This window comes from Mus caroli, chromosome 1, assembly GCF_900094665.2.
Source record: "Mus caroli chromosome 1, CAROLI_EIJ_v1.1, whole genome shotgun sequence".
Classification (NCBI taxonomy): domain Eukaryota; kingdom Metazoa; phylum Chordata; class Mammalia; order Rodentia; family Muridae; genus Mus; species Mus caroli.
In genome coordinates, this window is record NC_034570.1 from 31,386,729 (window position 1) to 31,412,473 (window position 25,745).

The following is a 25,745-nucleotide window of genomic DNA, read 5'->3' on the forward strand; positions in this document are numbered from 1 at the left end:
CACACACACACACACACACACACACACACACACACCCATCCTTGGGAATGATCTCAGAGCCTTTGGGAAGTGAATAGGATTTTTGATGATTGTTTTCTGTGGGGAAGGAGTAAAATGGCCACATTCCAGGGAAAAACAGATGCCTCTGGGCGTTAAAAGGGAAGGAGACGTTAAAACATTAAAAAAATTCTAGTTAATCCCAAAATGTTAGTAACAGTTTTTAAAAAGATTTATTTTTCTTTCATGTGTATGAGTGTTTGCTTGCATGTATGCCTGTGTATTATATGGGTGCAGTGCCCAAGGAGTCTGGAAGAAGGCATCATATCTTTTGGAACTGCAGTTACAACAGATTGTGAGCCACCACGTGGGTGCTGGGAATCTAACCTAGGTCCTCTGGAAGAGCAGCCAGGTCTTTTAACCACTGAGCCATCTCTCCAGTCCTACTAGTAAGAGTTTTATAAATAAAACTCCTAATGACCGTTTAACATGTTTTGCCTCATTTCTGACTCTTAGCCTAAGCCTGTCTTTATGTATCAATCCTAGAGTGTTAAGGGGGAGGGGGAGTCCCAGTGACAGGAACAAGAAGGAAAGCTGTATCTCCACATATCAGGCAGGGGACAGAGATTTTAGTCAATGTGCTTGGTGGGTGGTGTCCTCTGCCCGGGATATTTGGTACAATCACGATTCTGTAGTTACGATGGCATCTTAGAGCAGAGCATCCTGCATCCACTGAATTCAGGTTATTCCTTCATGCATCCATGGATGTGCTGAATATGTGCAGTGCAAAATATGCCCACGTATGTTGCCGTATGTTCATGTGCTTTTGCTTGTTTCTCTTCAGATGAGATTCTGTGGCAGGCGCTTTCTAAAGATTCGAAATATTCATCAAAAGAAGATGCAGGAACAACTGCTGAGCCACTCACGTGGGAAAACTCGAATGAAAGCAAGTATTTTGCCCCTAGATTCACTGTTCATATGTTCTTGTAGTCTGTGTTGTATTGGTGTTCTATGCTGTGATCTGAACATTCTGGAAAAAACAACTACTGATGAGTTGCTGCCAACGTGAAAACTGAAGAGAGTGTCTAAACCCCTTGCTGTAATTTCTGTCACCATGGAGTCTGTGAGATGCAGGTCAGGCATGTTCTGCCATCCTGGATGACATTCGGCAAAAAGCAACTTATTTGAGAGTAGAGTTCACTGTTCCTGGTGGCCCAAACCCTGAGTAGCATGAATAACATCCACTAAACACACTTTATAATTTCATGTACCTGAATAATTTGAGAGAGAAAATATGGTATCGCATCCTTCCTTGACTACATGGTGAGTTTGAGGTCAGCCTAGGCCACATAAGATCTTGTCTCAAAAAAACAAGAAAAAGAGCTGGAGAGATGGTCTGTGGGTAAGCTCACTGGCTGCTCTCCAGAAGTCCTGCGTTCAGTTCCCAGATCCTATACCTTGCAGCTCACAACCACAATTCTAACTTGTAGTTCTTGGGCATCCGACACCCTCTTCTGGTCTCCACTGGCATCACATAAATGGCGTAACTTACACACACACACACACACACACACACACACACACACACACACACACACGCATGCTCACACCACACTAACTGTTAAAAATTCCCAAACTAACCAACAGTAATAACAAGCAAAAAACCCCATCTTAGTGTTCTGTTGCTGTGAGGAGACACCACGACCATGGCAAGTCTTATAAAAGGAAACATTGAATTGAGGCTGGCTTACACTTCAGAGGTTTAGTCCATCACCATCATGACAGGAGCATGGAGGCACACAGGCAGACATGGTTCTGGAGAAGTAGCTGAGGGTTCTACATCTGGATCTGCAGACAGCAGGAACAGCAGAGGGACACTGGGCTGGTTTGGGCCTTTGAAACCTCTAAGCCCACTCGCCCTGTGACACACTTCCTCCAACAAGGCCATGCCTCTAATTCTTCTCAAATAGTACCATGCCCTGATGACCAAGCATTCAAATATAGGAGTCTATGAGGGTCTTCCCCTCTTCCCCTCCATCCCAACAAATACCTTTTAAAATCGTTCTCTTCTCTTCTGTTTCTTGCCCTGGCTATCCTGGAATTCACTCAGGCTGTCCTCAAACTCAGTGATTCCCCTGTCTCTGTCTCCCAAGTGCTGGGATAAAAGGTGTGCACCACTGCTGCCTAGCTAAAATGAGTATTTCTAATATCCTTGACTTTGTTTCCTATAAATATCATGTCAACGATATGTTAAATACAATTGGGCATCTCGTCGGTAAATAACTAGACACACCTTGAGCAAGGCCTGGAGACAGTGGCCTAAGGAGTGGGTGAGGGCCAGAACGTCTACTTTTCCCTTGTTACCTGTGTCTGCAAAGCCTCCACTTCCAAGAAAAGATAACAAATCTGAAACATGAAGCTTTTCACTAAACAGTTTTTAGATACAATCAGCCCATTTTTCCCTGACGTGGCTACCAGTTATCTCAGTGCCATTTATTAGTCCATCGTAATGACAGTGGTCTGATATATCTCCTTTATCATGGAGTAATCCCCCCACACACACACACTCTGGGGTTCTATCTGAGCTTCCTATTCATCTCCTTGTGTAACATCATCACACAGTTTTAATAGGGGGCTGAAATATTTTGCTTAAACATCTAGTAGGACCCTTTATAGTTTCTGGGTTTTTCCCCCCAGTGGTTTTCTGGCCATTTTGTATAATAGTTTTTCCATATGAACTTTAACACCATCCTGTCTAATTTTATTAAAAGCTTGTTTGTATTTTTCTCCATCATTTTGGAAAAACCGGTGTTGAATCATTCCAGGCTAGAAATGGAGATACCATGGACAAATTATCAAGCATATCTTTGCCTTCTTCAATGTGTTTCCTATTTTTATCTAGCTATAGGAATATATATGTCTATCTATCTAACTATCTATCTATCTATCTATCTATCTATCTATCTATCTATCATTTACCTATATCTGTGTGTATGTATATCTATATGTATGTATATATATATATGTATCTGTCTATGTGTATATATATATATATATATTTATCTAATGTGTGTATATATATCTTTATGTGTGTATAAGAATGTTTATTTGCTAAATTATACTTTTATGTATTGTTATTGTAAGTGAAGATTTCCCTATTATTCTATATGCTACTAAGTTAAAATTTTGGTAGGAAGAAAACCGGTTTATGCACGGTCATTTCCTGTTCTTAAAAATCTGTGCTGGTTGGTTTTGTCATCCTGACACAAACTTGAGTGTGACCTGGGAAGAGGGAACTTCAACTGAGGGATTGCCTTCATCAGTTTGGCTCATGGGCACGTCTGGTGGGGGGACATTTTCTTTTTTCTAACCAATGCAGGAGAGTCTAGAGGGCTGTGGTCCTGGGTTGTGCAAAAAGGCGAGTGAGTAAGCAGCATGCCAGTATGCCGCTGTGGTCTCTACCTCAGTCCTGCCTCCAGGTTCCTGCCTCGGTTTCCTGTGATGATGGACTGTAAGCTGTGAGCCGTGTGAACCCTTTTGTTCTCCAAGTTGCTCTCAACCATGATGTTTATCACAGCATTGGAGAAGCAAACGAGGACCGGACCTTACTTGATTCTTGTATATTAATATGAGTATGTGTGTGTGTGTATGATATGGCATCTGCAGATATAGTTTTACTTTATAAATTACAGAGTCTCTCACCCATACTCATTAGTTACGTTGTTACTATCTCCAAGACAATCTTTATGAGCAGTGGAAATACAGTTATACTCTGTCTAGTACCTCCCTCAGCAGGAAATGCTTGTACTGTTTTCTGAGTAAGTTAGAAGTTATGGAACTAATATAAGAAAGATTATCTATCTATCTATCTATCTATCATCTATCTCCCTCTCTACCCAAACACATACAGAGGTATGTACATATATCTACATATTGAGGATAAATTCTTCAATTTCTATTTGTTGTGGTAGGTTTGTTTTTCGAGATCTATGTATTTTTATGGGTATGTTGAGTATCTGCACGTATGTCATCTCACTGATCCTGATAGTCGTCATTTATGTAGTCTATGCTTCAAAATGACAATAAGGCAGATCATAGCATTGTTTAGTACAGGCTAGACTCTGCCCCATGGAGGCATTAGGGCATATGAAGTGCTGATCTGAATGTTATTTAATAAATGGATCTGGGGGTAACTGGCACAATAGTAATCGCTATTGTGCCAACAGAGTGAGCACTCACTCTGTCAGCTCTTGGAGTTTTCTTCCGTATTTACTCATTTTATCTCACAGTGGTCTGGGGTGGCAGCGTTGTAACTGATGTGGCAACATTGTTACTGTGTGTGGCCACATTGTTACTCCGCGTGAGTTTCCTATCTAGGGGATGGTTAAATAACCTGGTGCAAGTCTAATGTCCAGTAGGGGGCAGTGCTGGCCCACAAATAGAGAATGACAGGGCTACCAGTTAGGTCTAGTTGGTGTTTTGTTTTGCAGACATCAGCCAGAGCAACACTCTCCAGGTGTTATCTTTAGACACTTAACCCCAGTGTCCGTGGGTGGGGAGCTCTGGCTCCAGTCAACCTGCCTTTGGCTGAATGGACTGACGATGTACTCAGAATATTTGTCATTGAACAGCAGCAATGACAGTGTTTCACCTTTTAAAGCATTCAGAGTATGAGATAGTTTTCAAATATGGGTGCTTGTTTCTTGCCCCCTATTGTTTCCCTAGCAGGGGCCAGGTGCCCTGTTGGGCTCAGCTCCCAGGTACAAATTTGATATCTCATCTTAAACCTTAAGGAAGTTCCTAACCTGCCTTCTTGATAGGTTTTTCTGGAATATTTGCCCAGGAGCAAAGAGGACCTCACTTTAGTGTCACTTTAATAAGCATATTGATATTTTCCTCCCTTATAGAGCCTTGTTTTAGCACATGGCCACAATCTTAAGTACACACTGGGCCTTCTTTTCCTCCCTCTTTCTTCCTAGAACCCAAGGTATGTAGTTGGCTACCTACATTAGGTTTGAAGCCAATTAACACCAAACTGATTTTCACAATATAAACTGATTATTTGTGCTGGTGAGATAGCGGCACTGGTAAAAATGCTTGCTGCACAATAGAAGGATCTGAGGTCGCATCCCCAGTACCCATGTGAGAAGTTGGGTACTGTGGCACGCACCTCCACTCCAGTGCTAGGGCAGCAGAGATGGTCATTGGCTAGTCCCGATAGTCAGTTTATGAATTCCTGTGAGAAACCCTGTCTCAAAAAATAATGCGGAGATCTGGAGAGATGGTGTAGCAATTAAAAGTGCTTATTGCTCTTGCAGAGAACCTGAGTTTGATTCTGAGCACATACGGCAGAAATATATTTATATTGTGAGTATAGCTGTTTTGTCTGTGTGTGTCTGTGCGGTGTGGGAGTGCCTGGGGCCCGAGGAGGCCAGAAAAGGGGTATTGTATTTCTTCTGGGGCTGGAGTTACAGATGGTTGTTGGGTGCCATGCGGGTACTGGGAACTGAACCCAGCTCCTCTGGAAGAGCAGCCAGTGCCCTTAGCTGCTGAGCCTCACACCTTTAAAGGTTGTTTTAATGTTAAATTAACTTGTATTTTATGTACATGGGTGTTTTGCCTGCATGCAAGCCTGTGCATCATATGCATGTCCGATGCCCATGGAAGCCAGAAGAGGATGCCAGATAGCCTGGAAGTGGAGATACAAATGATTGTGAGCTGACAGGTAGGTGCTGGGAACCAAACTCAGGTCCTCTGCAAGAATATCAAGTGCTCTTAACTGTTGAGCCATTTTTCGGGTTTAAAAAAATAAATTATGTTATGGTTATGTTAAGTTATTTGTGTGTGTGTGTGTGTGTGTGTGTGTGTGTGAGAGAGAGAGAGAGAGAGAGAGAGAGAGAGAGAGAGAGTGAGAGAGAGAGAGCGAGCGCCCAGTGTATCTAGGAGGTCTCAGGAGCCTGTTCTTTCTTTATATTCTGTGGATTCTGGAGCTTGAACTTAGGTTGTCAGGCTTGGTGGCAGGCACTTTTATCCACCAAACCATCCCGTTGGCCTCCCCTTGATTTTGATTTTGAGGTGGGTTTTTTGATAGCCTGGAACTCAGCAAGTAGTCTCGGCTGATTGTCTGGCAAGCCCCAGGGATGCCCCGTCTCTGTCTCTCTAGAACAGCAGGCTTTCAGATGTTCACCGCCACGCCTGCCGTTTCTTTCATGGGTCCTGAGGGGCAAGCTCAGCTCCTCGTGCTTATGTGCCAAGCAAATTCCCTGGCTTAGCTTATCTCCCCATGCAGAAGCACCCTTTATACCAGCCTCTGAAAGACTAGGCAATGCAGCCCCTAAGGACTGACACCATGTCAGTCACACTTGGTCTCTGGCTGCTGATCCCTTTAATGAGTTGCCACATTCAAAGTCAACTGATTGCCAGGCATATTAAGTTGAACCTTCTTAAGCCAACTTGGAAAATGAATGGATCCCTTTCTTTTCTAAGGATGACAAGAACTGGGCTGGAGAAATGGCTCAGCGGTTAAGAGCACTGACTGTTCTTCTGAAGGTCCTGAGTTCAATTCCCAGCAACCACATGGTGGCTCACAACCATCTGTAATGAGATCTGTTGTCCTCTTCTGGTGTGTCTGAAGACAGCTGCAGCGTACTTACAATTGGCGTCCCCAATGATGAGAACGTTGGGGAATCTCTTACCACACACTTAATATCCTTCATCCCATGGCAACTAGTCTTGTTTCCTTTGTGAAGCTGCCCAAGGATTCAGGAAGCTTACCCACCAACCCCCGCCACCTTTTCCTATCAAGGTTTCAGGTATATCTCCCTGTCGCTGGAGCCACAGCTTGGCTTGAGGTTGTCTGGGGGTGTGGAAGTCACTTTCTTACCCTGCCCATTTGTTCTTGTTAGTTTTCCTTTCCAATTCACACAGACCATGTAGATCTCTTCAGGCTGAGCTCCTGCCCATGGCTTCTAGATTGTTCCATGGAACAGCTCAGATCACATATAACAGTGTCTCTGGGGTCTTCCCATGCCTGCCAAAGACAGCTCTTGGCCTCCCATTTCCCTGGACCAAATGCCCCCAGGGATTTTGCCAGCCCTCTTATTCACGTGGGTCACGGATAGCCAGAGGCAGAGCCGGAGTGCAAAGGGTTCTCATTTCCAACCCTGCCTCTTTCTCCTAAGGGCGTTATGTTGTTTGGAGATGCCAGTAGATATCTTGGTGTGGCTCATTTTCTCATTTTGTTTAGGTCTTTGTGGATTGCACAAACATTCTGCAACCTGTAGGGCAAGCCATAGCATCTATATTTTATACAAATGGAGACTGAAACCAGAGCTCAGAGAGGCTCAAGCCCAGGCTAGATGCCCTGTGTCCTCACAGGCAGCAGCGCTATCTGTGAGCCATGCACACTCTCAAGTCTGCTTAGACCTTCAGAGTCAGAGACTCTCAAGCGGGGCCCAGCAATGGTGTTCAACAAGCCCTCCTTATGAGAGTCATTGTCTCAGCCATGAGCGGGTGAATGCTCTGGCTTAGAAATAAAACCAAAATACTTATGTGCTTTAGAATACCAAGACACTCCTCCAAATCCCCCTTTCCTCTTTCCTTGAACTCTAGAAAAAGCTGCTTAAGGGATAGGGCAAAAGTGTTTGCCACACAATATACGGACCCAGGTTAGGGGCTGGTGAGATGGCTCAGTGGGTAAGAGCACCCGACTGCTNGGGGTGCACCACCATAAGGGGCTCGGCTTACACTCAGTTAACTTTAAAAAGAGTATTCAATTGTATCTTTTTCTATAGTGTTGTATCCATGGTCTAGGACAGCCAGGGCTACACAGAGAAACCCTGTCTCGAAAAGACCAAAAAAAAAAAAAAAAAAAAAAAAAAAAAAAAAAAAAGGACCCAGGTTAGAATCTCCGTAACTCACAGAAAGCTCTATGTGGGAGCATGTGCGTGTGTGAGCCAGTGCTGCAGGGGTGAGATGGGAGGTGAGGGCAGGAGGATCCCTGGAAGCTTCAGGGCCAGCTCACCTGGTGCACAGTGGCTGACAACAGAGAGACCCCGTCCCTAACAATACAAAAGGTGAAAACTGTCCTCTGGCTTCCACACATGTGCTGTGACATGCACACACCCAAGGGTGCACATGCCACCCATACATGCACACACACTTGCATACATGCACACATGCACGTTCTCGTGTGTGCACACACACATACAACAGGCAAGCTTCTCTATTATAAAAACAGAATTGGCCAATGAGCATAGTAAAACTGTTACTGTTATCTTTCCATCCCTATAATAAAATAATATAATAAAATACCTGGCTTAGAGGATGCTGACTGACACCTTTAGAAATTCTAACCTATGGCTGCCCATGTTTCCATGTCTGGGGCCTGTGGGGAGGTAGAGCAACATGGTAGGAGTGTGTGAGAGATCAAATCTGACTCTCCATGTCCAAGGAGAGAGAGGAGAGGGAGAGAGGCAGAGGGAGAGAGGAAGAAGGATGAGGAGGAAGACGATGAGGAGGAAGAGAAGGGGGAGGAGGAGGAGGAAGAAGAGGGAGAGGAGAAGGAGGAGGAGGAGGAGGGAGAGGAGAAGGAGGAAGAAGAGGGAGAGGAGGAGGAGGAAGAGGAGGAAGAGGAGGAAGAGGAGGAAGAGGAGGAAGAGGAGGAAGAGGGAGAGGAGGAGGGAGAGGAGGAGGGAGAGGAGGAGGGAGAGGAGGAGGGAGAGGAGGAGGGAGAGGAGGAGGTAGGATTCCAAAATCCTCTAGGGCATAGCCTTAAAACCTTCCCTTCTAAGAGAGCCCCCTGATGGAGCCTTTAGTATGTGGACCTTTGGGTGGCATTCAGTCTCGCCTTCTCTTTCGTCTTTTGTAGCTCACATTGCTGAGAATAAAGAACCATCTCTATTCGACAGGGACGTGAGCCCTCCATTGACTGTTGAAGACAACGAAACGCTCCAAAAAAGCACCCGAGGTACCATCCTTAAAATATGGTCTAAGTCTCAAGTATGGAGGGCTCCAGAACATGTCTTTTTTTTTTTAATTTCATGGCATTTTAGCCGAATAGCGTCAGTGTACCTTTAAATCACCTGCAGAAATGTGTAGACAGCTTGTGTGGGTCACATGCCTGTAGGCTGAGGCAGGAGGACCATGAGTTTGAGGCCAGTCTGGGCTACAGAGTGACACTGTCTAAAAAGCAAAACAGAAAACAGACAAGTCATAGGGTCTACACATAATGAATTAAATATATTTCAAAAAGTTGATTATTTTTTTCTAAAGGATTTTCATCTTTTTTTTTTTTTTTTTTCTAGAAAGCCAGGGTCATTTAGAATGTGGAATCCTTGTCTGAGGCTCTGCCCCTGCTGGGTCCTGAGGCTGTCCTGGGTTAATCTAGTCTCCTAGGGTCTGGCTTCTTCCTTCTTGTTGGGTTGACTGAGCCCACACTTGTTGATAGTGGGGAGAGGCTGAGCCCATGCTGGTACCGTGCCCACTTATACCCGTCCATACAGCCTCTCCATCTACCCTGTTATTCCTTCCTCACTTTCAGGAATTAACCACCAAGCCTGGCAACTGGAGTCCAATCCTCCAGACCCTCCTGGTAGGAAAAGAGAACTGACTCCCACAAATTGGCTACACGCATGCATGGCGAGTGTAGGCACACTTACATAGACACACGAACACACAAAATAAAGAAAGTGTAATTTTAAACTTGCTAGTGCTGAATTTTTGCAGCATAACCCTCAGAGATACTCCTCATGGACCTGGGAGGAAGGTTTGGGCTCTGGTTTTATCCCCTAACCCAAGAAAGCCCTTGGGCAGTACTCTCTGCCTACGTTGCCCAATCTCTTCAGCATTTGTCACACGAACGCTCATTCCTCTCAACGTATCTTCCCCCCCCCCCCAGTCCTCAAACCCTCCCCTTTCTCTGTCCAGATTATAAATGGAATCAGAGATGCCCCACTCTCCAAGTCTACAAATGCCAGCTGGCATTCCAAAGCCAGCCTTGTGATCTCTCAAAGTCCCCAGAGGGTTGTCAGAAGTCAAGGCCATCTCTGGCACCATCTATACAGGATGACAGTCAGGAATCTTTCAAATCACAATCTTGGTCAGTTTTTCATCACTATGGCAAATACGTAAGAGGAACAAATTCAAGAGTTTATCTTGGCTCTGGATTTCAGAGGTGCCAGTCTATAGTCAGCTGTCCCCTTGTTTTGAGGCTCTGATAAGGCAGAAAGCATGGTGGAGAACAGCCACTGACTACATGCTGGCCAGGAAGTAGAGGAAAATGCCTCCCCTCATTGGCTGGCTCCCTCCTTTCCTATTTTTATTCTGTGTGGGTCCTTAGCCTTTTGGAGAGTGCCACCCAAATTCAAGATGAATCTCTGCTTTCTGTCATTGTCTCACATGTCAGCCATGGGAACACCCTCACACACACACCTCACATACACACACACACATGCACACACAAGCACTCATTCTAATCTCCTGTGTGTGTCTCTGTTGTATCAAGATCACAGTCAAGATGACCAATCATGCTTACACACACAAGGCAGACTGAATCTGCAGTAGAATTTCTAAAAGCTTGTGGGGCAGGAAGAAGGGGGGTAATAGAGAGTGATTTTGGCCACTGCCAGGTGAGTAGCTGTAATTCAAATACTCTGCCCTTTGCTGTCCAGTTTCTGGTGCCGGAGACTTAATCCGGTGTCTCCAGCATGTTAAACAATTGGGTTGCCATTGAACTACACTGTCAGCCCCATGTCCGTGATTCTCCAAGCCTTTGAAGTAGGACGTTCCTGCCTCCTCTCCACCTTCTCCACGCTCTGCCTCCCCATGGACCTCACCTCCTGTCTTCTTACTTCCTGCACTCTATGGTTTGTTCATTCTTCTTCACGAACGCGCTGCTGCTTGTCAGCCCACACCCTCTGAATCTCAGCTTGTCACTGGCGACAAGGCCTGTCCCTTCCCCGGCTGGACTCTTGAAGCCAATGGCTGAGGTGCTAGTATGTATACTTCTGCTCTGCGCGAGGCCGCCCACTGGGTTGTCCTGGTTGCGAGTCACCTGTCAGGGATGGATTCAGGCCTCCTCCAGCTCCTGCTCTTGTGTCGTCCTACTTAGGTGCCTCCAGGGAGAGTCTGCCGTGCGGACAGCTGCTGAGCTTCCTGCAGAAGAATATCATCTCTGCTACCGTTGCCATGGCGGCAATCCTCCTGGTGACGGTGCTGGTGGTGTTCACACTGGTCATGTGTAAAAGGCGGAGACAGACAAAGTGAGTGGCTCTTGGCATCTGTCTGCTAAGAATTCAAGAAGTTGGGTGGTGGAGAGATGGCTCAGGTTCCACTCTGCACAGGTGGGTCATAACCACGTTCGGTTCCAGTTCTAGGAGAATCCAGTGCCCTCTTCTGGCTTCCCAGGGCACTGCATGCATTCGGTACATGCTGGTGAAACACCCATACATGCAAGTTAAAATAAGTGGGTTTTGCCAGGCAGTGGTGGAGCACGCCTTTAATCCCAGCACTTGGGAGGCAGAGGCAGGTGGATTTCAGAGTTCGAGGACAGCCTGGTCTACAGAGTGAGTTTCAGGACAGCCAGGGCTACACAGAGAAACCCTGTCTCAAACCCCTCCCCCCAAAAGTGGTTTTTTGTTGTTTTTAAGCAAACAAATGACTCAAGGAGTTTGAAGCACAGTTGCTTTTTACAGATCCCAGATGTTGGGAAGGCAGGAATGTCTTCCTGCTATGTCTTGGCATCTCCTAGCATGGTCAATAAAAGTTCCCAGGTGATGGGTTTCAGGCACTATCTGGCAATTCCGAGGCACTCTGAAACTCTGGAGTCCCTGACTTGGGCTATGCTTACTTCTCAGGCCACACAGATTAGCCAGGTTTCCTCATACCAAGAGGAAACTGGAGGGGAGATGGCAGAGCCTCTGGTTAGAAGACTGGAAACTAGGGATCTATTCCCATCCCCCTCCCCCTGAAACAGGGTTTCTCTGTGTAGCTCTGGCTGTCCCAGAACTCACTTTGTAGACCAGGCTGGCCTTCAACTCAGAGATCTACCTGCTTCTGCCTCTGGGATGCTGGGACTAAAGGTGTGCGACATCACACCTGGCTACAGATTCTAGATGCAAAAAAGGCAAAGCACGGCTGTGAGAAGGTGCGGAGTGGGGAGACTGGATGTGGGGAGAGAGAGAGGCTGAATTCAGTCAGTGTATGCTGGTTTGCCTGTACTGACTAAACTGTCTCTAGTTGACTGTCTCTGTCTTCCTAGACACTCTCATGATCCTGTCAACAATGGGTTAATGCCTGGCACAGCAGGAACCTCAAGGGGGCAAAGACAGGGTTTAGGTACAGACAGGGACCTTAGGCAGACACCAGAAGCAAATAACTTGAAAGAACAGCATATGCACCCCTCTGCATCCTCTGAGACACACATTCCTGATGGCAGCCAGCTACAGGCCACCTCCTGTGGTGACACTCATTTTGTCACCCTTTGTTTTGGGTCTGAGGCTGTGGTAGTTAACTTTCTCCTTGAGAGCTTATCACTCCCTTTTCTAAGTGCCAAGGCCTCTGGCAACAGCTAAGTGCCCAAGCAGACTAGCCAACAGCTACCTCATGTCCAGTTTACTCTTCTGAGACAGGGATGGGGGCTTCTGAAGCAAAAGAGGAACCTGGATTTGAGGGGTCTGAAATTAAGCTTGGCTCACCTTACATCCCTGACCAGGGCCCATCCTTGGATCAGTTATTTTCTCTTGGAAAAAAACTGGTTAGGACGAGCAGGGGTTGTGGGAGGAAAGCAAGCAATGGAGGCGTTTCCTAGAGGCACCTTGTGACCCTGGGTCAGAGGGCCTGTCATTCAGGACAGACCTTCGCTGAGGTAACAGAATTCAGATCCATCAGAAACTGCAGTGGCCTTCCTGTGTGTTTAGTGAGCCATGTGGTTTGTTTTCTTTATGTTAGGTATCCTCCAGCGAACATGACATACAATATTTTTATAATGAATGGGAAGTCTTTGTGGCAAAATTCCCAAGATAAGCACCTCAAAAAATTCATGGGAAAGCAGAAGCCCCTGAAGTACAATTCCTTCGTCTGAGCCGGTGGAGGGGCCAGCAAACTGCCACCCAGCCACTGCCAGAGAGTTCTTTTGTGCTACCCGGATAGAAGTCCAAGGTAGGCAAGAAACTCTTCTACAGCTGGTCTCTGGAAATGTGGGCTTCACTTCAGTACGGGTGGGTGGAAGCAGTGGCGGGTGGCGCCCCCTAGCGGTAAGTCTCACGTACGCCTCTCGTGTGGGCATGCATTTGACAGCGTCATCCCTACTTCCACTTTGCTTCTTTCTGCTCAGCCACTGGGAACTGTTCCTTCGGTTGTCAGTCCTATCACCAGGATAACTTGGGGAATGGGGGGGAGGGGATACTTGCCTCCGTTAGGGCAGCATTTGAGAGGCGGGGCTGCAATTTCTGAATGGGTCCTAGGAGCAGAATCCTGGTGGGCTGGTGGGATCCCCAGCCTGGATTCTTAGCGGGCCCTGGGCAGTAGCGCCATGCTTGCAGAGCTACGTTAGCTCAGGCCTGTGGGCGCTGCTGGAGAATGGGCCGGAGGTCTAGGTGGGCAGCTACTTTGCCTGTTGCATGGCATACCAAAGCCACCACTATGTCACTTCTTAAGTGGACCAGTGGTGGGTCTAGCACCAGCCACTGGGACTGCTTTGAGAATGCTTGGGACTCTTCAACTGCTGACCAGTCGTTACAGGAACTTTGAGCTGGGGCCCTGATCTTGGGGCTGCGGACTTCACACTGGGCAGTTTGGAAACCCACTGTTGGCAGTACTGGGTTTGAGAACAACACTGGGCTGGGCTGTGTTTGGGTAGAAGGTGACCCTGAGTGATGTTCACCTACCTGCCAGGATCTTTTTTGATCAAGCCTTGGCCTCAGGCATTCGCTGGCTCAGCTGTCACACACAGGCTGCCTTCTGCTGCATGGCTTCATTTTAGCTCAGACTAAAGTCATCGAAGCAAGACCATGCAGAAGACCTTATTGGATCTGACACTGTAACAGTAGGAGTCCTACGTAGCACAGGAGACTGCCCCACAGCCAGCTCTGAGGGAGCAAAGCAGCATGCTTAAATAATCCTGAAGGGCTGTTTGGGACCAATCACAGCAATTTGTTGGGGTCAATCATTCTCCCAGGCTTATGTTTTGGACCAATCACAGGCCTGCCCTGGGGCCATAGTAGTCACTCGGCCAGGGGAGAGGCTCCCTAGTTAGCCAAAGTGGAACTAATTCACATGTGACTGCAGAAAGTTTGGCACAAATTGTTTCGCTAGGACCTCGGCACGCCTAGGTGATCCACTGTGAACTGTTGTAGTTGTCTCAAGGCATCAGCAGGGCATTTAAGATGGCCGGTGCTGACGTATACGACGCTGTTAAGATCCACAGTTCTTTTGCTCACAAGCAGCCTGGGCGACAAGAGAAGGTGCCAACGATGCTAATTAGGGGGTCAAGTTGACCCATCCCAGAGTCTGTTCATTTACAGATGATGAACATCAGAAGTATTACCTGTTGTAGAAATGTGCAGAACTCAGCGTTAACAGTGACAACCACTTTAGCAGACTTGAACCGTGCTTTCCACCTGCCCTGTGCCCAGAGAGGGGTGGGCAAGGAAAGTCTTGTCATGGAGAGGCATTTGAGGTAGAGCTGTGAGGTGTGTTCTACAACCATGCTTCCCTTCACCCACTTGTCTTGACTCGACCACTGGATGCTTGTGCTAATGGAGTATGAAGGAACAGGGCAGGGTACTTGGCTTGCGTTTGAGAACACTTCCCAGTGGACGGTGCTGTTTTGGAAGACTGTAGTGCCTTTAAGAGGCCACACCATAGAGGAGGGTGGGGACCACTGAGGGCAAGCTTCAAGGTATTATTTTTGTATTTATTTTTAAAGTTTTGTTTGTGCTTTTATGTGTGTGGAGAGGTATGTACGTGTGACTTTGGCTCTCCTATGAGGTTAGAGGTAATGGAGCTGGGGCTTCAGGTAGCTGCCAGCTAGCTGGGATGGGTACCAAACTTGCAGCCTCTCTGCAAGAGGCAGGAAGCCCTCTTAAGCTCAGTCTGCTTTCTCTTCCTGTGTCTCTGTGACCAATAATAATCCAGGAGAACAACTTGAAGGTGGGAAATCTTACTTACTCATAGGGTCAGTCACTGGTTGGTTGTGTCCCGTGTGTCTGAACAGTTCCTGCAGGGGAGGAGAGCTATTCACATCATGGCTGACATGGAAACAAAGAGGAAGAGAGTGCAGAGCCTCAGCTGGCAGTCTCTCTCCTTTCCTTTGTATTCTCTTCAGCTCCCTGCCCACTGGAAGGCATCACCTGCTTTGATCTGTGTCTTTCCTCCTCAATTAATTTTCTCTGGAAACACCTGCCCAGACACATTCAAAAGTACACTTCAGCAGTCTTATGGGGGAATCTAAATCCAGTCAAGGCAGTGGTTCTCAGTCTTTCTAAGGCTGCGACCCTTTAATAGAGCTCCTCGTGTTGTGGTGACCCTCAAGCATACAATTATTTTGTTGTTACTTCATAACTGTAATGTTGCTATAGTTATGAATCGTTAATGCAAACCCCTGATATGCAGGACATCTGATACACAGCATCTGTGGGGGTCTAGACCCACAGGTTGAGAACCATGGAGTCAAACTGCCTGTCTTAATTTCTTTTCTTGCTGGGGTAAAGCACATGACTAGGCAAATTACAAAACATAGAGTTTATTCTGGCTTGCAGTTCCAGGGGGAGAGTCCCAGATGGTGGGGTAGCCTGGAACCAGGCAGAAAGTATGGCAAAGCCACCATGACCAAGGTTATATATAAGGAAGAGAGGGTTTTTTTTGGGGGGGCAGGGGTTACAGTTCCAGGGAGCTGAGAGTTTCAGAGGGCAAAAGTTTGTCATGGAGAAGTATTAGCAGCAGGAACAGAAAGCTCAGAGCTCGAATTTGTAAGTACAGAGCCGAGAGAATACCCTGGATATGGCCCAAGTCTTTAGACTCTCAAAGCTCAGCTCCAGTGACATAGATCTCTCACTACACTATAGCTCCTGAACCTCCCCAGAGTGCCACCCAAGGGGGACCAAATGTTCAGGAACATGAGCCTGCGGAGGACATTTTTATTTAAACCCACACTGGCAATGAAGACTAACATCATACTGGCCATAAATCTTGTTAATAACCATATTCTCCCTCCTCTGTCCTAAGTCTCTCATCTGCTTGATAGCTCAAGGGTTGCTGGCCACAAAGTAATGTGGAGTGGGGACTTCTCGATGTGGGGCAATGGGCAATTTCTGGAGATATTTCTGGCTATGTGTGTATATACATGTGTGTGTGTAGGTATGCGTGTGTATGTGTGTGTATGTATGTGTTGCATGTATATGTGTTATATGTGTGTTTATATATGTATGTGTGTTTATGTGTGCATGTATGTGTGTCTATGTATGTGTGTGTATGTATGTGTGTATGTATGTGTATGTGTATGCATGTGTATGTGTGTGTATGTGTGTTTATATGTGCATGTATGTGTGTATGTGAGTTTATATGTGCATATATGTATGTATATGTGTGTTTATGTGTGCATGTATGTGTGTCTATGTGTATATATGTGTATGCATATGTATTTGTATATATTTGTGTGTATGTGTGTGTGTAAGTGTAGGTATGAGTATGTGTGTGTATGTGTATATGTATGTGTTTATGTGTATGTATGGGTATGCATATGTGTATGTATGTGTATGTATGTAAGTATGTATGTATGTATGTATGTATGTATGTATGTAAGTGTCTGTGTGTATCTGTGTGTTCTGGCACCTGATGGGTAGAAGCTAAAGATGCTGTTAGGCATCTTACAATGCACAGGAGCACCCAGTCACCCACTAAGGAATTATTCAGCTCAAAGTCTCAGTAGTCCGGGGGCTGAGACTCTGGAATAGATCTGCACTAGGTGTGACAACCTCACCAAGATGTCCCCTTTTTCCATGGTCACTCAAGGTTTTCCTGAGTAGCCAGTGATGTAACTGCTGCCTGCATCTGGATGGGGCCTGCATGTCTGTAGACTCATTGTAACCATGACCACTTGTTTCCCCACTAGCTGACAAGAGGCCATAGAGGCAAGTGCAGTGGAAACATCAGAAACACACACTGGGGGAGTTTGAACTACCTGCTTGCACTGGATAGCTTGGTCCTTGAGTCCACCTGCCTGTTCATAAACCTGTTCATGCATGTGTATGCATACATGTGTCCCTTACTGATGAGAATACAGTCTGAGAAACGTGTTAGGTAACACCACCAGTGTTTGACTACCAGAGAGCCTACTAACCCACACTACACTAAGTTGGATATGATTTCTCTAGATGGGAAAACATATGTTTTATGTGGTGCTGGAGACTGAACTCAGGGGCTTACGGATGCTAGGCAAGTGATCTAGCACACACACACACCATTGAGCTATACTCCCAGCTTCTAAATGATACGACCTCATAGGATTGCTGTTCTATACAATAATCTGTTATTGACTGAAATGCCATAAGCAATTTCCATGAACTCTGCTGTGATAGACCATGACTGAAAACAAGCTGGGGAGGAAAGGGTTATTCCACTCACAGTTCTGTATATTAGCTTGTCATCAAAAGCAGTGAGGGCAGGAACCTGGAGGTAGGAACTGATGTAGGGGCCATGGAGGGGTGCTGCTTACCGGCTTGCTTCTTATGACTTGGCCAACCTGCTTCCTTATAGAACCCAGGACCACCAGGTCAGGAATGGCACCACCCACAATGGGCTGGGCCCTCCCCCATTAATCGCTAATAAAGAAAATGCCCTACAGCTGGATCTTATGGAGGCATTTTCTCAATTGAGGCTCCCTCCTTTCAGATAGATAACTGTAGCTTGTGTCAAGTTGACATAAAACTAATCAGCACAGACTCCCATATGACTTATTGGAAAGGATATTACCATTTTGAGTACCTTCTAGTCTGAGTTAATGTCTCTACTAAGACCCACTCACAAGCCCGGAGCTGCTTTCTGATGAAGAAGTATCAACAGAAGAGCGGCCGGCCTCCCCCACCTCCAGGTCCATGCTACAACTATTTCATTGGAGGGTCCCTGTGCTTTCTCTCTTCCATCAATCCTTCCAGGATGTCTAGATCTGCTGGCTGAGATGGCTCAAGGGACAGCAGCCTGCATCCCAGCCTGCATCCCAGCCTGCATCCCAGCCTGCATCTGCTGCAGAAGCTCTCTCTGACAGTCTGGTTGGTATTCAGGCAAGGAGATTGGAGAACCAAACCCACATGTGGTCTAAACAGCCTTCCGAATGAGATGCCCACTGAGCACTGGACCTGCTTAATGGGCAGCTGCATGTGCTATAGAACACCTAGCTATCCCGTCAACCAGGCAGGTCCCAGACTTTCTTTCTTTGTCTTCGGTTCTCTGGGAGACTCTTAGCCTCCTAAGGGTCCCGTGGAACTTGCTGTCTAGCTGGCTGGATGCGGATGCGGTGACCCAGCTTGGTTGTTCTGTAAGAGCAAGTGCTCAGGTTTCTCTGCTCAGTAAGGGTTTCCTAGCACTTGGAGACTCATCTGTTCCCAGCTGGGATTGGGTGTGGTCCTGCTGGGGTGTACCTGTTGTCTCTCTGCAAACTTCCATTTCCTGTTCTGTTCTGCACAGCGCTGCAGGGACTGTCTTAATCGGTGTTCATTGCAGTGAACAGACACCATGACCACAGTGAATCTTATAAAAAGAAGGCGTTTAATTGGGGGCTGGCTTACAGTCTAGTCTGCTATCAGCATGGTGGCAAGGCAGGAAGCATGGTGGCAGACACGATATAGGAGAAGTAGCTGAGAGTTCTACAGCTGGATCAGTAGGCAATAGGAAGAAGAGACTCTGGGCTTGGGATGGGCTTTTTGAAACCTCAAAGCTCACCCCCAGGGACACACTGCTTCCAACAAGGACTCTTCCTAATCCTTTCAGATAGCACAACTCTCTTGTGGCCAAGTATTCAGATCTGTGAGCCTCTTGGAGGGGCATTCTCATTTAAACCACCACCCAGAGCCCTTGCTCTTCTCAGATGCCCTTGCTATCTGACTTCTGCTTATTTCTGCCAACAGGAAGCCCTGGCTGAGATTGGGAGGTCAGAGAGGGACAAGCAGCTTCCTTTCTTGGGTCAATTTAGTGGGAGCTCTGCAGAAACAGAGGGTAGCAGCAACATGCCTTGAATGGTGCGACAGGAGGGAGAGAGGCAGCCGGTCCCGGGTTGTTCCATGTTACAGTTGTCCAAGTGTATGCGGCTACAGTTTCTCCTGAAGTCTACAGCTCAAGGCTGAATCCATGTCTCACCCCAGCAAGAAGGGAAAATGGGATGTACTCGGGCAACGGAATAACTCCCCATGCTGGAACTTCATGCTTGGTACCCTAGTTATAGGGATGCCAAGGGAGGGGTGAGAACAGGAATGAGATGGAATCAGATGGTGAAGAGGTCAGCTCAGGGCCATTAGAAAATTCCTTTCACTCCTGGAAGAGAGAGGTCAGAAAGCAGGTAGGCCAGAAGGGAGAGGCTGAGTAAGCCCCTACTACCTCATTCCCTAAAGACCAATCAGTTTAAAAGGTGCACTGTTTGGCCAATCATATTGTGCCTAGTTGCTGATGCTCTATTCCGCCCCTGGAAACCATATAAAAATTCCACGAATGGGCAGCCAGTGGTCGCTGCCTCTCCTTTGGGTCTGGGACGACCCCAGTGCACTGGAACAATAAATTCCTCTTGCTTTTTGCATTGATTCTCAGCTCTGCATCATTCACACAGAGAGTCCCTGATAAGCTATGGCTCACCAGAGTCTTACAATGGTACCCTCTGATGGGATACAGCCAGAGTACAAAGTCACAGTCAAGGTGGGCTCAGCCCCTATTTAAGATCTATGGGAGAGGGGCTGGAGAGATGACTTAGTGGTTAAGAGCACTGACTGCTCTTCCAGAGGTCCTGAGTTCAATTCCCAGCAACCACATGATGGCTCATCATCTAGAATGTGGGCTGATGCCCTCTTCTGGAACACAGGTGTATATGTAGATAGAACTCTCATATACATAAAGTAAGTAAAAATCTTTTTAAAAAAAATCTGTGGGAGCCAGAGAGATGGTTCAGCAGTTAAGAGCACTGACTACTCTTCCAGAGATCCTGATTTCAATTCTCAGTGGTTGCATGGTAGCTCACAACCATCTGTAATGGGATCCAATGCCCTCTTCTGGTGTGTGTGAAGACAGTTACAGTGTACTCATATACATATAATAATAATAATAATAATATCCTAGGAGAGGCATCACTTGAGGCTCCAAGCCCAGTGTCATGGCTAAAAGCAGCTATGGAGTGGAATGTGTTAGCAAAGTAGGGAAGTGATCTCGGGTCTTTAGGTAGGCAAGAACACACTGGGTCTCTTAAGAGAGCATGACTACAGGACATAAAAAAAAACTGCATGCATGCCCCATGTATGTGGCCTACAGGCAAGGGGCCTTTCTCAGATGTTTTGGTCCCCAGAACATAATAAGGTTAGTTAGGCTGGGCCACTGTGGAGGGTAGGGGCATGTGAACTGGTGGGGTAGGCAGTGGCAGGGCAGACCCCAGCTGGCCCCTGCTGGTGTGGTCAGCATGCTTGCAGCTTCTAGGGGACAGCAATGATACTGTGAGGCCCCTGGTTAATTCTTCATGCATGGATAGAACGTGAGGGTTCTTAGTTAAAGTCTTCAAGGGGTGAGAGTGGTGGAGTAGCCCAAGGTCAGAGCCTGGGGGGAATTGTGGACCTGTCCACGTAGGCACTGAAGACAGGACTGCCCTAGAGGATACTATTTAGTTCCTTGCCAAGTCAGCCCACCTCCAAAAACATGGGTTTTTACTGGCCATTAAGTTAAAAATTGCTGTGCTGAAGTCACATGCAACCTGATGTATTAGACAGAGGTGGCTCTGCCAAGATGCCAACCCCAAAAGACCAGAAAGTCAGAGTTCTAGTCCATAGCGCACCCCGCATACTCCCACCTTGCCGATCTTCCAGGGTCTCAGGCATGAGGGGAAAGGCAGGAGCCGGGAATAGGAGGGGAGGGGGCTACCAAGGGCGGAAGGGAAGAGTGGGTGAACCTGCAGAGGAGGCAGGTGACGCCCCACCAGCATCCGTAGCTGGTACCCACTCAGGTGAGCATTAGAGGAACACTCTGTGCTAAGCACAGTGGCCAGTGACCCTCACCATGGCCATCTCCCCTGACAGCTGACTTGTGTGGGCCTGGCCTTTCCATATCACAATAAAGGAAGCCAGAGATGGAGGTGGGAGGGGAGGAGGGAATAGCCCATCAGAGCTGACATGGTTATCCTATATCTCTGCTGCCCAACTGTGCTCTGTGAGCTTGGTCATCACAGGAACAAAGGGAGGAGGTGACAGCTGTAGTGTGCCCAGCCTCACAGGGACTTCCTGTCTAAGACCTCACGATTCTAGCTGGTTCTCCAACCTAGAGCTGGGCCCAGCCTTGTTCTACCACTGGTCCTTCCTAGGCCTGCTCTGAGCCTCAGCTTCCTCAATCTGACAATACCTTCTGTGTGCCAGACGCTAAGCTGGGTTGGAGACACTGTAGAAAGTAGGGACTGGGGTCCTTTGGAGCTCAGATGAGAGGCACCAGTCTGGTCACATGTACCCTCATAGGCTTCAGTCCAGTCTCTGGGCTCCCAATTCCCAATTCTGAGCTGCAGGCCACCCCGACCCAGATCTCCTGTTCCTTTCCCAGGCTTCTCCTCCTGGAGGTGTGCACCCCTTGCCTGTAGGCCCACGGTTGTCTCCTTCATCTTCACCTTCACCAAGAGGGGGTGCTCTTTGTCTTATCATCTCCCCTCTACTTGGTGGGCTTCCTGCACCCCTGTCCCTTTCTGGGTGAGCCAACAGATGGCATTGAGTTGAGTCCAGCTGGGTGGTGGCTGTGTTCTCTGTGTTCCACCATGTCCTGGGGGGAAGTCTCAAGTCTGTTTATTCTTGGCCAGTTTCTCTCTATAACATAGGCTAGCCTCCTTGGTGGGGTTGTTGTTTCAAATCTACCCTCACTGCAGGCACAAAGTACTGCTCAGTATATATATATTGCTGTGATTTATTTCTGCAATTATTGGGTTTCTGCCTACCAAGCATCCTTTGCATTCCTTCCTTCCACCCATGCCTGACCTGGCCACATCCATATCCATCCATTGGCTTTAGAGACTGGTTGGGACTCGCTATTTAGAGATAGAGATAGGACCCACTCATCCAATGCTCTGTGTCGGGGGGCGGGGGGGCATTCTCTAGGAATACTGAGAAAACAATTCTTGTTCTTTGACAGGATTTGAAGTGAACTCCCGACCTTGAAGCCCAGGAAGAAAATGTGGCCAAGGGAGGAGCCAGCAGGTGGTAGACAACAACCCTGGGGCTGTGGTTTGAGCCCAGAGCTGGTGTCCTGAAGCCCATTTCTGGAATCTTCATCCCCTCATACAATAATTTCCAAACACTGTTCTTTTCTGCGTTCTTTTGCTTTCTGGGACAGTCTCATGGATCCCAGCCTGACCTCAGACTCCCTACATAGCCAAGGATTACTTTGAGAATCTAGAGTATTTGTTCTTATGATATATGTGTGACTGCATGTAGGTATGTGAGGGTCCATGATTCACCAAGGAATGATAACCCGGACTCATTCACTCATATGAATGCAGAGTGTTTTATTCTGCAAAAGTCCAGCATGCTGGGGACATTACCAAGACAGAGAGACACCCAAGTGAGCTCGCAGGCTTGCTGTAAAGCACGGTGGAGTTCCGGGTAGATGGGCTTCATCTTACTCTGTCTCTAGACATTCCGGAACCATTACTGGGGCACGGCACAAAGGCTTGAGCCTGGTTTTTTTTTTTTTTTTTTCCTATTAGTAATTGACTTGCTTGGGCTTACCTGGACTCACTCAGTTCTTAGGCCTAGTCTTCTTAACTGCCAATTTGAGGTCTGCCACGGAATCAGCCTAGCCTTCTCAGATATATATATGCACGAGAGTAGAAACTCCCACATTGGCCAGAAGAGGGCGTTAGATTCCCCTGGAGCTGGAGTTGCTAGGAGGTTGGGAGCTGCCTTAAGTGGGTTCTGGGAACTGAACACCGATCCTCTATAAGAGCAGCATATACTCCAAACCAGCAAGCCACCTGTACAGCCCATGCTTTGAACTCCTTGTCTGTACCTCACCACACATTCCTGCGTCAGGCCTGTCCTGCTTGCTGTGCCTATATCCATTCATTGTCTCGGGCACCCTCTTCCCGTCTTGACTCCAGATGTCTCCTCAGTGAGTCCTGCCCTGACTGGAGTTCCACATGACATGCCAATAGATTTTCATTCCCAGTGTTTCTCTCTGAGGTATTGGCGTACTTTATGGGATACCTTATTTTGTGAGGTCTGTTTCTCCGCTATCAGACCGTCACCTCCGCGGGGAACAGGTCAGCGTCTGCACTGTCTATGGCAGGCCTCTGGTGGGAGGCAAAGGAATAGGCTGATTGTGGCGTTAGACTCTGAGGTACTGGCAACTGCCACGGTGGTTTGAAGATTGCAGAAGGAGCCAGCCGTTTGAGAAGCGCTCAAGAAGGACACACAGCAAGCAGCTGCTGTGAGCAGAGCAATGGAGTAATCGAACAATGGAACAATCGAGCAATCGGTTGATTCTCCTTAGACTCAGCTTGGGTTCATTTGCAAGGATGATGACCACTTTCAATTTTCCCAGCCTCCTACGTGGTGCTTGGCAACTTTCAGTACCCCAGAGATTTCCCCTAGAGAACGCATGAGAATTCTGGGGCTGCACAGCATAAACCAGAATGTTTTACAGGCTGTGGTTCAGCTAATCCCACAATGACTGGCTGTGAACAGGAAGTCCAAGATGCCAGTAGCTGACCAGTCCACAAGGCTGGGTGCCTCAGCTGGCCTTCAGTGTAAGTAGGCTCTAATGCCAGTGAAGGAATAGCCATGCTGGCAGGCTGAGGGCAAGCAGGCAAAGAGCCTGCTTCCATATCCTTGTATCTAGGCTTCCAACGGAAGGTGTGGCCCAGACTAAAGGTTTGTCTTCCTGTCTCAAGATCCAGATCAAAGACGTGTGTGTGCCTTCCTATCTCAGAGGTCTGGACTAGAAGTAGACTCACCCTCTTCAACCCAAGCCAAAAAAAAAAAAAAAAAAAAAATCTTACATGTGTGCCCTCCATTCTGGATTGTAGTTCATTCCAGATGTAGTCCAGTTGATAAGGCTAGCTATCACAGGGAGAGTTTGTTTTCAGGCCTGTTTTAATATTCACAATGGCCCCAAGAGGTAGAAATGGATGAGGGAAAGAAGGTACCCTAGCCAGGCCCAGAAGGAAAGTAGCTGAGTCACTGTGTGTGTGTGTGTGTGAGTGAGTAGGGGCGGGGGAGGTCAATCCAGGAGGGACCCTGGTGAAAGAGGTTGTCCTTGTGGCTGGGGCTGCAGGGCAGGTGGAGGTGGTAGTGTTGGCAATAGAATTGACCTCTCTGGAAGAGTGAGGCTCCATCCCCTCCCCTCCCAGGGCACCTGCCAGATGTTTCCCAGTTGAGGTCTGATGTTCCTTTAGCTATGGAGCCAAACATGGCCTGCCTAGTTTCAGCTGCCTGCACCCATGGGCCTCTCTGGCCAGTGTGAGGCATAGGGAGGCTTCCTGGAGGAGGCCAGGTTGCTTCTCCTCGGAGGCACACCTGGAGGTGTTGGGGCACGGGTTCAATTTCTTCCCAGGCTCTGAGTTCACAGCGAGTATTTACTGGACCCCCCTAGACGAGCTGCACACTGCTTAACAGGCTGAGTTCCCTAGCATCCGGTAGCCCTTCCCTCTGAAGTTCAAAGGACGTGCCTCCCTCCTGCCACCTCATGGGACAATGCTCCTATCTGTGGCGATCTACATCCTCTCCTCAGTGAAGCAGACATACTGCGGGCTGCAGCCATGACACTGTTTCCAGTCGCAAGCTTCTGGACACGAAGTGGGACAGGAAGGGGCTTGTGGCTTGCTGAGACCAAGATGTCCCTTCTCTGAGCACTGGAGACTCCCACCTCGGAGGAGAATGCCGCCCATCACCTCCCCCCCCCTCTGGCCCCTAATGCTTTCAAGTAGCTCCCAGAGACCTTGGGGTGATGCACGTTTCTAGTATGATCTAGATATGTGAAGTGGTCAAGATGGTAGACCCTTGTGGGGCTGGTCTAGAATGTATGAGTGTCGGGGACCCCGCCTACTTGTCCCAGCTCCAGAGCCAGTTCTTCCCAGAGCTCCTCTAGAATAGCCCTGCCATCGTGGCTTTTTCTAGGTGAACACCAGCCTAGCTCTGGAGTCCCAGTGGGCTCACCCCTCCCTCACCCCAGCTTTAGAGCTTTAGAGCCTGCCACTAGGGTTTCCGTCAGAGGCCTGCCCCTGTATGCTTCCAAGAAATTGGGCACTGTACTGGCTAGATTTATATCAACTTGACACGTATTATAGTTATCTGAGAGGAAACCTCAATTGAGAAAACGCTTCTACAAGGTTGTGTTGTGGGCCCGTCTGATGGTGGGTGGAGCCATCCCCAGGCTGGTGGTCGTGGGTTCTAGAAGAAATCAGGCTGAGAAAGCCAGTAAGCAGCCGCCCTCCATGGCCTTCGCATCAGCTCCTGCCTCCAGCTGTTTGAGTTCCTGCCCCAACTTCCTTTGATAGTTAGCTGTGGAAATATAAACCAGATAGACCCATT

The 25,745-nt window shown here is 47.7% G+C and overlaps 1 protein-coding gene across 1 annotated transcript in view; it reads left to right on the plus strand.

The window, feature by feature from the left end:
• C1H2orf92 (chromosome 1 C2orf92 homolog) overlaps positions 1-22,518 on the plus strand; it is a 40,039-nt gene extending 17,521 nt beyond the window's left edge. The window contains exons 5-9 of the mRNA XM_021172835.1: positions 842-943; positions 8,867-8,965; positions 11,108-11,258; positions 12,946-13,155; positions 22,348-22,518. Coding sequence (XP_021028494.1) covers positions 842-943; positions 8,867-8,965; positions 11,108-11,258; positions 12,946-13,078 — 485 coding nt within the window. The 3' untranslated portion in view covers positions 13,079-13,155; positions 22,348-22,518. The remainder of the gene's footprint in view (positions 1-841; positions 944-8,866; positions 8,966-11,107; positions 11,259-12,945; positions 13,156-22,347) is intronic.
• Positions 22,519-25,745: the final 3,227 nt, after the last annotated feature.